The sequence below is a fragment of the Cuculus canorus genome, chromosome 1, assembly GCF_017976375.1.
Source record: "Cuculus canorus isolate bCucCan1 chromosome 1, bCucCan1.pri, whole genome shotgun sequence".
NCBI classification, from domain to species: domain Eukaryota; kingdom Metazoa; phylum Chordata; class Aves; order Cuculiformes; family Cuculidae; genus Cuculus; species Cuculus canorus.
The window spans coordinates 201720489-201736269 of record NC_071401.1 but is presented as its reverse complement, the minus strand read 5'-3'; the positions used below and the strand labels follow the sequence as shown (position 1 = coordinate 201736269).

Here is a 15781-nt window from a genome sequence, read left to right as displayed (position 1 = left end):
AACTTCTGCTCTGTTCTTTTAAAGATAAAGAGTTCTTTTAAAGATAAAGGTTTCACAGTAATTTCATAACCCTATGTATTGCTTTGTTTCGTCATTGGACTCGAAGGTCTCTTCCAACGTAAAGGACACTGTGATTCTGTTATCCAGTATTTGTGTATTTTATTTAAATACACTGTATATAGTTGATCAGCCTGGAGAAGAGAAGCCTCCGAGGAGACCTTATAGCGACCCTCCAGTACCTACAAGAAAGCTGGGGAAGGACTTTTTACAAGGCCATGTAGTGATAAGATTAGACGGAATGGCTCTAAACTGAAAGGGGAAGATTTAGATTAGACATTAGGAAGAAATTCTTCATGATGAGGGTGGTGAGGCACTGGAATAGGTTGCCCAGAGAAGTTGTGGAAACCCTCTGCCTAGAATTGTTCAAGGACAGGTTGGATGGGGCCCTGAGCAGCCTGGTCTGGTGGGAAGCGTCTCTGCTCATGGCATCGAACTGGATGATCTTTGAGGTCTCTTACAACCCAAATCATTCCATGAGTCTATATTTTTGACAGGAAGAACTGAGCTGATGCATCACTAGAATTTACAGCAGTATTGCTTCTACTACTGGGTTTTAACCATCTTTTACTGTTATCTAATATAATGTTCCAATTCTTTGCGGAACACACAATATCAAGAACACTGGCTATCTGGTGGTCAAAGAACAGAACTTTAAGATATTTGGTATGGTAAGATGCCACCTGCTAAACCATGTCCGTGAGCAAACATGACATGTAACACGACATTTCCCTCCAAATGAGTAAACTTGATCCAAACCTGTTTTTTGACAAGGTCAAACTTGGTACACAGCTGTCATGAAAGATTCCTTGAACTTCATGTGTAAAATGAATCACTTTTTGCAGTGCACTCCCCCCACCTCCCTTACCTGCTACCACCACAGATGTTAATTTTTATTAAATATACATTTATATAGATATACAATATACAGTCAGCTTCTCAGCACCACTGCCTCACTATTAATGCTGCCTACATAGTCCACGTGATAGAGAAACACAGCTACTGTTATCTAATCATGGCTGGAGTAGAAAACCAGAACTTGTGAAAATGCCCAGAAACATTTTACCATAGTAGAGTCTCACAGATCTATAGAACCGGACAAATCACTAGTCTTCCACAGGGAAACATGCAAGTACATTCATCTATCAGATGATGAGGTGACATGACCATACAGTAATAAAGCAGTAACAGAGAATACAGACACACTGTACCTTAATATGGTCTGGAGAGAAATTTCAGTAAATGGAAAGATGTTTGGACTCATTCTGAACCCATTGCTACTGCTGATATGACCAAGTTCTTGACAGCAAAACTGGAAATCACATTCTGTAGAATGTTAACCAGTTATTTGGCATTGAAAAAAATCTACCACTGGATTTTAAATAGCTGTTATCAATTTAGGTGTGCAAGAATATATTCTCTGGAACAATTGTATTTCAGAGTGTATGCTTCTGGATTAATAAAACACTGAGGTATTAATGTAATTTCCTAACAAATCTGAATTATCACCTTCTACACTATAAACATCACAGATACACACAATGCACAAAAGCCAGACTCACCTAAGAAGGGAATCTTAAGTTGTTCAAGTTAATTTATATTCTCGTCTGTTCATCCAAAATAAAATACTCTGACAAAATCAAATCAAAGACATAGAATGCAAAGTGGGCTATTATTGGGAAAGTGTTTTGGGGATTAGCACTAAGCTTCCAGAGGACCAGAAAGCTGCAGAGTGGATTGTTTGGTTTATTATTATCATAATCATCATTATTAATAATGAAACAAGTTCATCTTTAATCTTTATAAATAAGTATGTTAATACTTTTGCCCTCCTTTCCCTCCTGTGAGGGATCAGGTCTCTCTGCATTATGACTGAGGCTCACACCTACATTTGCAGAGCCCAACAAGCACCATGTTGCCAAGACAAAAACACTAGGATCTTTCTTTCTCAACCTTATTTAAATAGAATACAAGAGATGATTGAAAATTACAACTACTGGTCTCAAGAGCAGCGTGCTGTACCGAGGGACAGATGTGTCAGTTCAAGGCAGTGCCACTCCGGCACCCAAAAGATTTAGTTTGAGACAATGACAGTCTATGACAATCAGCTAACAGAGAAACTGCATTTGGGCTGTCAAAGACTCCTGGTACATGTCAATAGGAAGCTTTGAATTCACAAAATCTAATAAATACATCAATGACAGTGGGTGAAGTGTGTTTGTCCAGTAGCTGAAACAGGAAATAGTGTTAAATTTGCATTTTTCCTTATTATCTACACTCTCATTTTTCAACATTAATGAAATACTCTTTATTATGAGAATATTTAGCTAATAAAACCCTGGCATCCTGTTACTACCTTTATGCTTTATTTTTCTTTATTAAATGGGTTAAAGAGAAATAAGTCAGACGCAAATATGAGACCTGAAATCACCAGTTCACTTGAATATCACTTAGTTTGTCAGCTTACATCTGCATCCCAATGGGCCTTTGACACAGACAGGTCCCCTTTCTTTTCTAGACTTCCGAAAAAGCAGTGAGCTTTGAGGCTACGGCTTTTAATAAGGAGAAGGTTAACAAGTTAAACTCCCTAGTAAGGTTCACTTCTCTATAGTGAGATTTCCCACTACAATTTCTTTTTCTTAGCCATCAATGGTTTTAGATACTTGTCATACAATGTGGTTATTTATATACCACTTTGTAAGCAAGCCATGTAAAGGATATCAATCTACTTTAAACAAAGGAAAAACTTTTTGCAGTGAGAGGCTATTCTCCAGAACCGTAAAAACATTTTCATGATAGTCCCATCACCAAAACAAAATTACTTTTGTAAATTATGTGTATCTTGAAGGTATCAGCTTAACAGCTTGGTAGCCAAAGTCCTCTTTTAATATACAAATGCTACAGAACTGGAGGCAAGAGTGAAAATTGTTGCCTTTCCAATTCTGCTGAAGCAGATCAAGAAACCCTACTTTTAATGGAGTCACAGCACATTTTGTTTAAGGCTGGTCAGCTTTAAATGTACGACTTCCCAAAAGATTCTTCCCCTTGCAGGATTAGCAGGTCTTAAAACCTGAGGCTACACAAGCACATGATTACAAACAAAGAGTAATAAACTACAATTTTTGATCCAGCTTTTTGCATATACTAAATTTAAAAAAAATCTGACAAAGCCTGTGAATCTCACTGCACTTAATTCACTACAGAAAAAGGACATTATTAGATAATCAATAAAGTAAATACCACAAAAGATTTCCCTCATTTGTTAACAAAAGACATGCTGTACAGCCACTATTGCAAGAACACATCAGCCGTCTTCATATACAAAGAAGAAACAACCCAGCACAGTTCGTTCATTATGTAAGTGATAACGTCTGTAATCACACAAATCAGTTCTATCATGCAGTAAAGTGAAAATGTCTCCAAAGAGATACTAAAATTAATAGCTCAGTTCCTATTTGCTCACAGCACAGAGGAAGATACTCTGGTGTCCTCAGAGGTCATGGGGTAACTTAACTAAAACATGAGGGTAGCCTGGGCAGAGAGATTGCAATTCACCCTCCAAAGTCAGAAGACAATCTTCAATACATCCTAAAAATCAGAAGCTCTGAAAACATAAGTGACAATCTATACTGGGAGTGGTAAACCATCAGTGGACCCAGTCTCCAATAAATAAATCTCAGCTTAATATCTTTCCTTGGGGGCTAAAAGCGACATTCCCTTACTATAGGCTAAGACGGCTCAACTGATGCACAACTGCAAGCCCGAGCACTGCACTATGCAACAAATAAAACACGTCTGCTAAAGCAAACTTCCTGGTCCCTGTACTAAGGAGCTTAGAGATTAAAAGGAACAAAGAGTAAATTACATAATACAAAACCACAGCAGAACTGCAAGCGCAGGTCATAGCTCTCTGAGCAAGCATACACCACTAAAACTGTTTGCTGGACAATGTCTGACCTATTTTACAGTCAAGTCCTAAATGATACACTCCCTAAAACACTTAAAAATAAAAAGCTTTTAAAAAAACCTCTGCAAGTATCACATCTACTGATTTGGCTGCTGTATTTAAAAAATAACTGCAGTGTGCCACTTGTACAGGTTGCAAGGCATTTGGGAAAGATGTACCAGAAAGAGAAGACCACGCAGTTATTTATAAAACACCTGCAAGTATTATAGGAACTCTGTGTAACTGAAAAGTTTGCATTTCCGTGACAGCATTAGGCCACAGTAACATGAAAAAGCTAAATGGACAGCATTGCTCACTTTAATTGGCTTACATCTGGTTAATTAATGAAATATTTATTTTAAGTTGCAGTCTGTTTTCAAAAAGAGTGGGGTTTTTTTTGTTTGTTTTTTTTTTAACAAGTAGCATCTGTATAGGGCCTCAGTGGAGCAAGAGATCGTCAGGAATTTATAAAATGCCTACAAAAACACACCAGAATGAATCTGGCAGTATTGCTGTAACATAGCATTAGTGCATTACATTATCTGTAGTTTACCAAGACCATTAGTAGGCAAACTCTCCCATTCCACTTGCTGCTTCCCATCCATCTACCTCCAAATTAACTTGCAAAGAGAAAAGAAACATGAAAGCAGTCTGTGTTTCACCTGAAACTCTGTCTATTCAAATTTGTGCTGCAGGGTTAATTTACTGTTTTAATCACAAGCTTACTTCGAGTGAGAAAAGTCACGCTAATATATATTAAAGCTGAGGAATGAGTATTAGGCAACCTGGCTGACTCTTTTCATGTTAATACTGGTCTTGGTATGCTCTTGCACCTGATAAATCAAAAGTTCTCCTTTGCCCTCCCCATCTTTACTATATTTACTTTCTACTCATGGCTTCAATACAGAGATATAGCTCTCAAATTCACTGAACTGAAAAAGCACAGTGGGAATTCCTCTAGATACTAAAAAATATCCTCTTCCCCGTCTCACTGAGAAAGAAGATTTTAATCTTTTCCCCTATAAAGAGAGGCTCAAAGTCTACCAGCCATGTCACAACTGTAAAATAATCCTCTGGCTTCCAAACCTCTGTCAGGGATAGATTTACAGACATGGTGTTAGAGGCAACAAAACATTGCTCAGTATTTTAACAGAATGCTTTAGGATGGAAACTACAAAGTCACACACTTGCACTACAGAGATCACTATCTCTTTCAATTATGAAGGGAATTACTTGGCTAGAAGGAGAATTAGCACATTTAAAGGAATATTGTCCTACCTCCCACCAGTTTTAAAGATTAGATCTGCATTAGGTGCTCCCTTCGGATGCTGGTAACGAGGCCGTCGTTCACGATTAGTATTTGCTGGAGCTGGACGCTGTGCCAGAGACTGCAACATTTCTGTAATTTCATAGAGAAGAAACTTAAATACATATCCTCTGCATCTTTTAAAAAGGGAATTTACACAAACACATTTTACTGCCATGTAGTAAAACCAAACCACACCTTATTTATGCTTTGCTATACTTTAGGGTTAACACTCCTCAAGTTATTCCACAGTGGTCAATTTTAAAAAAGTTACTAAAATTGCATAGACAGATTTGAAAAATCCAAGCTACTCTGCAATATGAACTTGCATTTCCAGATGTTCTTACAGAAGGAACCGCCAGCAATGGTTTTCATCACAGGTGCTTAAGAAAGGGTTGTGACCCTTCCTTTCTAAACATATCAGCCACCACTTTCTTTATCAATGATCAGGGACAAAGCTTCACAGCAGTATGAGAAACCACAACATGAAACTACTCTGAAATAATAACAAATGGACAACGTTACTGCCAATTAAAGACTCAGCAAGAAATCTATCCTAAAATTAGGCACTGAGAAGTCAGGTATTTAAGTCTAAGCTCACCATAATTGGATCTTTTTAGAGAGAAGATGGGCACCTGAAGAGCGTGACTCAGCTGACCTACATTATGCCAGCTGTCTCATGGATGGAGATTTTCCCTTTATGATTAGTGGGAAGAAAAAGGCAGGTATAGAAAGAAGCCTGCACTACACTGGACATCTAACTTTTTGTCTCTGTGCTTCTGGCAAAGTTAGGAGGTTAAGTATTGTACTTCAGCATTTGGTAAAACTTAAAATCTAAAATTTCACTTCATTTTTTGAGGACAAAAAGTGGCTCTTTACCAGGCTCAGTTAATGGTCTTTAAGTACCCAATATGATTACAAATACACCATAGGAACCTCCATGTAACCTCTGCCCATATGTTAGTGCTTCTAATGGAAAGTATTTCTGACAGTCCACCTGTGCAAGAATCTGCATTACTCAGCAAACAGACAGATGGAATAAATGAAGGGGAAAAGTGGAATAAGCTGCTAAACAGATTATGTTTGAAAGTCTGCTCTGTCTGGCTCTCTAATCTCTGGTAATCTCATTAGAAACACATACCAATCATCTGCTAGAAACAAACTCCCACTGCTCTCACACAGGGCAAAACCAGAGACTCTAATCTCTTACCATTTACAAAATGTAGGAGAAGCTTTTAGTAAGTTATCCACCCAATCGTTGAGAAACTGGTAAACTATGAACGAATGGGCCTATGTGAAAGACCCGGGGAGGGGAGTGTTGATCAGCGAGTGCTGTGATAGGACAAGCATTTAGACAGGATATTAGTAAGAATTTTTTTCCTGTTAGGGTGGTGAGACACTGGAATAGGTTGCCCAGAGAAGTCACGGATGCCCCATTCCTGAGACTGTTCAAGGCCAGGTTGGATAGGACTTTGAGCAACCTGATCTAGTGGAAGGTGTCCCTGCTCGCAGCAGGGAGTTTGGAACTATATAGGCTTTAAGGTCCCTTCCAGACCAACCCATTCTATGATTCCATGATTTAATATACAATATTGGTGTCAACAGGTAATAATCTATGTGTTCATGCTCTGTACAAACCCCTGTCAACACGTGGAAAAGGTAAAGAAAGCAATTCAACGCACTGACAGTCCAGTTTTGCAAACATCATGAAATTATATCCTTCAAATTGATTCTGTGTATCAGAGAGATCTCTGTTGCCCACGAGGAGATCCAGGAAGAAAATAAGAAGAGATTATGGTACGTTGCCAGCCAGGTGCCAGAAGCAAGTAATGAACAAGCAAATGTGTGCATGCCAGGCTCTTCTGTTTTCCATACTGTAGGTGAAAGAAAACTTTGGGGTTTGTGAAAAGTCAGTAACTAAGCAGTTGAGTAATTGAGAAGATAACAGAGGGAAGAAATGGCAGAGGAGCACAATGTATTAGCTTGGCGGAAGGCAGGTCACCCATCCTTGGTTTAAGTGAAGAAAAGGCCACCTACACAGAAAAATACTGGTCTAAATTCAAGTCACCAAGTTCCTAATATTTGAAAAAGTAATAAACATAGCTGACGTATTAAATAACTGATCCTACTTTGAAGTACACTGCTGAATTTTTGTCTGTTAGCTACCCTGTACAGATGAAAAAGAAACAAATGTTTCTGCAAATGTTAGGACAACCCTGAGGCATTCTTTCAGAAATTGAGTCTTCTTCCTCCACTGGTAACTTCAAAGCTGGAAAGAGAAATTTTAAAACCAACACTTTCTTTCAATGCATACAAACCAATTTGTTACAGGCAAGAAAACTCTTCAAAAATGACAATTAACTGCATGAAATCTAAACTAAAAATAGAAATAATTTGGCCCATTTAGTTTAATCTGATTTAAATGACCTTTTCAGTTTAGTTTCACTGTGTGTACTATCCAGGTTAATAAAGAAGAATCAACAGTTATTTCAAAAAACTTACGTCAATTACGGAAAAGACTATTTTTTTCTGTGTTGATTTCTCCCTATATTACTGCTTTATACACAATACCTAGAAAATCTACGAGAAATTAAAAAAAATGCCTATTACTGGTTATCATTTGGTATCAGCTGTTTACTGGTTATCATTTGGTATCAGCTGTTTCATTTTTCCTGGACAAAAATCAATGCAATTTTTTTTGTATAAACACAGCTTCTCACAATAAAATCCTATATTAAACAAACTGATTTTTAAAGATACCAAAACCACAACATAAGGCATAACAATCCAAATGCCCTGACCCATAAAAATACCAGAAACATCATTAATTAGGAAACTCCTCAAAAAAGTCTGTGAAAAGCACTTAAATGTCTAATTCTACATTCTCCTCTTTCTCTTCCTTTTTCAGAAGTGGGCTTTAAAAGATGTGAGGGTCTCCGAACAGAAATTTAAGCTGATAAATGTTTAATAAGAATATACTGTATTACTATTTCAGAGCTCTTTAGACACTAATTTTTTTAACGACTCTATTTACAATTTCAAGTTTAGTTCTTGTACTATCAAAGTTCTGAAAGAAGCATTAAATTCCATAGTGTTTTTAGAAATGGAACTGTTTTAATTTAAATTTCCCATTTCTTGATGAAGAACGACCTTTCACTAAACAGCTTAAATGAGACTTCCTGCTAATTAACTACTTACACTGTGATTACCACCAGACTGTAGCATCTTTACAGAAAAAATAGAGCAAGAACTTTAGAGACATGAAATAGAAATACTAATATTGGAACCGAATACCATCAGTTTTATTGGTCTGGCTTTGTTTACTATCTGAGTAAGGCAAGGGAAGTTGAGTGTGAAAAAAACCAAACCAAACCAGAACACCCAGCAATCAAACACACCAAGTGCACCAGCTTAGGGGCTACAGGATCTGCTGCATTAACTATTTGCTCCAATTCATCCAGGTTCCAAAACGCTTGGCTCAAATATCTTTAAAAAACAAACTAGCTCATCTAATTAGTATGAAACCTTCATTCTGTTTACATTTTCTTATGGTCCAGAAGTGTAGCACTGCTAGAATCTTTAGCAGGATAAAGCTCAGGTGGCAGTTTTTATTTCTCAGGTGAAAGTTACCTCTCAGTATTTGCAAGTCTTAAAAAGACTGATGAAGATTCTAAATACCTTTGCCTATTAATATCAAAACAGCAGAGTTTATGTTGCACGCAGTAATGGAGACAATGCCACAAATGTTTTCTTATTTTTAAGGAAAATATCTCAGGTTTTCCCCTTTCCCCAAATAAAACTGAAATGCTGCAAGACTTTCTTTCACCTAAGAGCTATAAAAACTTCTTCAAGCACAGAGATCAGTAATAACAAATGTAAAAGTAAATAATGAATTACTAACTATAATACATAATAATGAATTACTAACTAAAAACTAAATCCCCTTTCCCAAAATAAAATTGAAATGCTGCAAGACTCTCTTCCACCAAAGAGCTATAAAAACTTCTTCAAGCATAGAGATCAGTAATAACGAATGTAAAAGTAAATAATGAATTACTAACTAAACTACAGGTTTTTCCATGAAGTATTACAAATTCATAATGCAGAATTTGAGCTGCTAGATATAAAAATAATATTTACTGTAGATGCATGAAAATTCCTCTGGAAAAAAAAAAATGAAATATTTAGTGATTAAGTTTCTTACCCTGGTAGTCCTCTTGTTCTTGCCGCTCATTGATATCCAAAGTGAGCTTTTTCATCCTCATTCTCTCCTCCTGTTCAGCTTGCTGTTGGTTCCAATGGTTTGCAGCAAGTTGGGAAGACATTGGAACGTTTAGGATCTTAAACTGCAAATGAAAATAAGTTTTTAAGTTTACAGAGAGAAAAAAACTATTAATGACAAAACAAGCCAAAATACAGAAAGGTTATGGTTATTTCCAGGTTATTGTGATGAGATACTTTCTACAGAAGTTTCCACTCAAAAGTATGTTTGTTGGTGCTCTGATTTTCTTAAGCTCTACTTCACATAAGGAAGCACAAGAAAACACAAGGTATTCAGACCTCCTAAAGACACACAGGATGTACAAGAGAGGCTGACTTCTGCTGAGGCAGAACAGTTATTTATGAGAATGAAATGGATTAACTTTCACCAGGAACACATAGATTTATGCTTCCTTTCTTATTTGCATACAAGCTGATATCCTCACAGTGAATTGAGTACATTATCTGATTTGCCATAAGCTACATTAAAGGTGGCATTGGTCCTACTCCAACAGAAGTACCCTCTCTTTGAAAAACACAGCTGAGGTGTTCAGCATGGCACAGGGAAGAGCCATTATTTTTCCCCAGACTCAGAAAACCCAAGTTTCTCTTTCGACAGAACAAGTTTTTACAATTGTTCCAAAACAGAGAAGTGATTATTAATGTGATCTGCAACTGAAACAGTTTTCAGAAACCTCTTAGAACTAAAGTTTGTGAACAGATTTAGAAAAGTTTCACTTCATCCTTCAACTGCACATCCATTAGAAATAAATATCACCATGTGATAGAGTAATTCATTTAAGGACAATCACTCTCAATATTCCACAAAGTGCTCTGAATCTTGCAGCTTGTTCTTGTCAATTGAGATCTATTTCCACAAAAAAAAGAACCAGGAGCAAATTTCTAAATGTTCTTTTCTACTACACTGTCAAAAAGCTGCAGGTAGAAATACGTTATCAAAAGCCCTGTTGAGAAGGTATGTAGCAAAAGCGAACTCCTCACTGTATATAGTTAGTATTTAATACAATAATTAGTAAGAAATCAAGGTATCTACTAGGTGATAGTGTTCCACTAGCAGTCATTGAATGATGAGTGTGAGAAGACACCAAGTACTCAGATGGAGCTTTTGAAAATAAACCATGTTTGAAAGAGTTAAGACAAGACTCTTGCAAAGACTTGAGATAAACCTGGCTACAGGTTCACCTACAAATTTTGTTCAGGTGAGACAAATCAGGCAAAAGAAGATCTGTTTTGGGGGATGGAGGTAACAGCATATTATATTCAACATAAATACAAGCTTGTTACTAAGGTGTGCAGGAGAAGAAAACTGAAAGTTCTTGACATTCCAAAAGAAAAGTAAGCTTTAGTTACTTATGGCTGAGCAGAGTACACATGTTCCCAGATATTGCAAATAACCTTTATGCAAACTACACAAATAACTGACCCATTAGGAGCATTTCAAGATAAAAATTATTTCTTGGCTTCACCATTAAGCTCCTCATCCATCTCAAGATGTCCTTTACATTTTGTTTGTTCTATGGATTTATCAGCTTAATGGGATTCTAAGTGTTTCCAGACAGGATGCTTGAAGCAGAAAAAAGAAAACTGAAATATAGCAGGGTGCAAATGAAATACACACAAACCCCAACAGGCTGTTAATTAATGAAATATCATCGAGTGCCTATCTCGAGGCAATCAGAGATCTGCCATCTGAAATTAAACCACTGATGACAATTACTAAAAGGATACAATAATTACTGAGCAAACAAAAAATTTCCGACTTCCACATACTGAAGAAGTATATCAAAGCCTCTTATAAAATCTGTGAGATGGGGACAGAACATAAGGACTTCACTTAGAAGATGGCAAACTGAAGGAAGATCAAAAATTATCATTCAGAAGACTAGATTACAGATTTCATAAAAATGTCACCAAGAAAAAACTTCACATTCAAGGACAGACTGGACCATTCCATGGATATTACAATTCTTTTATGGAACCTTGCTAAAAATCTTTCAAATGAAAAGAAATCTTGTCTTTTACTGTCCAGATCTCACTGCAGGTCACACCTACTTGGCATAGAACTTCTTGGACAGTTTCAAAACCATCAAATCGTAGTAAATACACCTTATGATGGTAATATTTATTTCCCCTTGCTCTCTAATGGCTTGTGATGACATAGTCTAATTTCTAATGACCTCGTTCAGTTCTACTACTACTAGTTTTGTAAGTTCTGTCTTTGCTACAGCTGACAGGTGAAAAAAAACAGCTATCTTGAGACACTGATCTATCCAGTACTCTTGCTATTGCCTGTTTTTGTAAACCAGTGTGACCAAAAAGGATAAAATATGGTGTCCTTGTTACTATTAGCCTGCAATGACTATTAATCCAGGTCATATGCTGCTGGTAAAGAGCAGTCAGTTGTTCTGGTATTGCTTCAACAAACTAGTTGTCAATGCTTCACTAAAATCCCGTTGAGTACTGGCATGTTAACCTCTGGAAGGAAGCACAGCATGCTCCATTTTCATCAGCAAGTACTTTCTTCCAGTGAATTTCTGGTTTCTGCAGCACTGTTGACAAAGAACTGATTAGGCTGATATTGTAACGAGGTGGTGATGCTTATCACTCCAGTGAGTGTGCTGATGGAGAGTTACTGACAGCCCCGCAGGTTGTCTGCAAACTCCATTTGACTGTTTTTAAAAGACTGAAACTTTACAACTATGACTTAAAAGAAAAGTATGCCTCCATCACTTCAAAACTCTGCTCATGTAGATTTAAAATAAATTACTACAAGAAGGAATAATTATTTTCTTTTCAACTCCACCTCTTCTTTCCTGCTTTTTTTCTATTAAAGCTGAGTCCTAAGACACATTTTTTTTCTGAATACAGAACTACAGACAAAGAAGCCTTTCATTGATTCAAGAACTGAAGCGGTCTATAAAGAAACTGTTTTCTACATTTCTAGAAACATTGAGAAAAGTTTCGGCAGGAAGAGCCTACTCCCAAAACCAAATATTGGAGGAGGAGCAGGGAAAGCTCCCAAACAAGTTCTGCTTTCTTTTCAAGCCACATGTTGGCAATATTTTCCACTCACAGAGAATACGAAGATCCTAAAATTCTTGGTATCTACAGATATCCCCAGTAAGTTATTCTGAAAAAGCTAAACACCACTTTTTTTAAAACAGAGTTCCTTAACTCCCTTCTCAGCTCAATGACAACAGTAGAAAAATCCTCACTCAAAGCTTCTGTAGAACTCCGTATACAACATTCAAGTTCAGGAAAACAGAATAACCTAATAAGTGCAGTAAGGAAACCAGTAAATCATCACTACTAAATGCAAGTACATATGTGCTCACTCAAACAGGTATTGCCACTTACAATTCCAAAGCACTGAGCACAGCACATACTAGTTCAAGTGTTCTCTAAGAAGCGATCTCACTTTCTACACAGATTGTTGAAGTGTCTTCCAGACGAAGGAAGAGAAAAACTCTACTTCAGGTTTATATACGTTAGCTGTCTAAGTCAAAACAAATTAATGACATGGATTTAAACGCTTGAAAGGTACAGATGCAAAGAATGCCTTGGATTTGCTTTCAATATAAACTCAAGACTAATTTGTTTTCACCATCGGTTTATACAACCGAAATGAAAAGGTTTCTTTAGAAGACCTAAATCATGATGAGAAATGCATATGAAATGTCTAAGTATTGATCTGTATGCTACACATTTGCTGACACAGGAAAATTCAAACATTCTGAGGAAAAAGAGCCAAAATAGATGTATAGCTCAGCCTCATGAAGCACAGGGTTTATCTGTTTTGTCAGTATGACTTCCATTTAACTTCCTCAGAGAGATTCACCCAGCGCATTCTGGAAGAGTCCCCTAAAAAAAGCCTTCAGACATAATGACTTTTTCCCAAGTTGAATTAATTCAAATGGCAGTTACTTAGAAAGTGGAATTTATCTTAATTTGAAGCTGAATGTGTTTTCAGGAAAATCTCCAGAACCGTGAAGATTCTAGAGCATTCCTCCTCTTCTTTTGTACTCCTTTTAAATTCCGTGGCAGTCCACCAACCACAAGCATTCATCTTAAACAACTGTGTTTAAAATATACATAAAACATAGCACATCCCACTGGTGTGATCACAAAAAGTCATTACCAATGGTATAATTTAACCACAGAATTTTCCTACATGATTTCTATTAACAACCATGAATTCCAATAAACTACATAAAGTAGTTTCTATTATCAAAATAAAGATGCCTGCATACTAATCTAATAAAAGGACGAAGAAACAAAATATTGTGACTTAAAGTCACAGAGTGTGACTTTCAGAAAAGTGAAAGGATTTTATTTACTTACTTAAGCAATGTCTATACATTATGTGAACTCTTACCTGTTGTTTGTTGCCCTTTCGTGTTAACATGACAAACGGCATTGTGTCTCCAGACTCTGACTCTCCTTCCCCACTTCCAAGTGGAGGACCCTTCTTGAGCTGACTTTTGAGATGCAGAGGAATAGCAACATCCAACTGATGTACTTTCACAGATTCACCACTCCGTTGCTATTAAAAAACACAGTAAATTGTATAAATAATCAGATGCTAAAAACGTTCAGTCTGGTAACATTCATATTTTCATGACTGAGAAAAGTCAACCTTGCAGGAAAAGAGAGTAGTATATAAATAAATGTATTATGCTTCATTACATTTTCCTTGCTTGTGAATAAAAGAGCTACAGGGATAGAATACTTAAAATTTCAAAGGACTTGCAGATAACTTAATCTTGTAAGGAAAGAAATCTAGAGACTTTTTTATCAATACTTAAATATTTACCAGATGTGACCAAAAAAATACATAGGACACAAAGGTTATGTAAATTTAAACACTGAGAGATTTTAAACAAGTGAAAACCTATGTCTGAATAGTCTAAGATAGAAGTCAGAAGCGCTGCACGGTATCTGATGCAATTATTCATAAAACAGTATTTGTCAGCATGTCATATGTTCACTGGGCAAATACAACTAACAGCTGTTTTACAAAAACCTACTTAGACAAATATGTCAGTTGCAGAGAAGAGGCCACAACTAAGAAAAAAATCCATGTTCTTCAGTATGGTCAGCAATGTATTATTATTCCTTTATTTACTTCAAAAACCCATCAAATACAAGTAGTTGTAGAGCAAATTACATTCCTTTAAGAAAATAAATATTTATACCTGAAGATTTTCCAGCATCATTTTATCCAACGCCTGAATGAAGTCCTCATCTTCAGCACAAGGGACATGCTTAAGTCCTCCTCCTTTAATCATTACTTCCTGTTGCAATGGAGAAAAAACCCAACCTTTTTATTAGATTAGATATAGAAATATGAATATTCAGTCTAGAAACAATGGGAAAAAATATCCTTATTGCTTCCATAAGATAAATAATCAAAAGCTTAAAAGTTTTCAGCCTGGATTATTTTCCTGAAGAAATACTTTCTGACTTTATTGCATCAATTATTACGAAAGCTGGCCACTCTTAATACTCTGACATACTAGCATAGTTGTACAGATGCATATGTACATATGCTAGATATGGAAAAGAAAAACTTTTATCCCTACCACATCTAATTTAACTAATTTCTCCATTGAGTCCATAAAGTTAGATGGTCTTTTCAAAACAAATATTATCCTTCAGTATTTGGAAAGCACAACATGACAACATGAAGTGTTTGAAGTTAGTAACTCAACACATTGTTCTAGAATGATCATTATTTTCCTTACTACATAATCACAATACAGGCTCAAATGAATGGCTTCTTTTACTAGACATTATACTCTACCAATCCCAAATCTGTATTTTAGAATTTTTGTGCTTGTCTCCTTTTCAGTTTTGAGATCCATGGAGAATAACTAGTTTACCCTGTTTACTAGTTTACCATATCAGCTTGCTACCACTGTTGGCATTGCAAATGCATCATCTATGCAATCTGTTCCTGTCTACCTGTCTGTGAAAGTGGATAGTCCTGTGCAAACACACTGTAGTAAAGCTGATAGCATAAATATTTTCCAAAGATAGCAATAAAAGCTTGAAAATACAAAAACAAGCTGTAAGACATACTTAGAAGACTAGAAGGGTGTGTTCTTGCTGTGTTTTCCAGACGTGTTATGAGTAACATTGACAAAACACATTCAGTAAAGAAAACAGAAAGGTGCAAATGTCAATTCGCT

At 36.4% G+C, this 15781-nt stretch overlaps 1 protein-coding gene across 4 annotated transcripts in view; it reads right to left on the bottom strand.

Moving 5' to 3' along the window:
• UPF2 (UPF2 regulator of nonsense mediated mRNA decay) overlaps positions 1-15781 on the bottom strand; it is a 72480-nt gene that overhangs the window by 11386 nt on the left and 45313 nt on the right. For 2 of the 4 annotated variants that reach the window (XR_008448538.1, XM_054058923.1), the window contains 4 exons: positions 14786-14884; positions 13966-14133; positions 9514-9655; positions 5282-5402 (listed from right to left, as the gene is read on the bottom strand). Coding sequence is in view for 2 of the 4 variants with exons in the window: in XM_054058923.1 (XP_053914898.1) it covers positions 5282-5402; positions 9514-9655; positions 13966-14133; positions 14786-14884 (530 nt within the window). In the remaining 2 variants the exon portion in view is untranslated. Of the gene's footprint in view, positions 1-5277; positions 5403-9513; positions 9656-13965; positions 14134-14785; positions 14885-15781 lie in introns of those variants that run through there. The other 2 variants (XM_054058936.1, XR_008448539.1) reach the window with 2 other exon arrangements.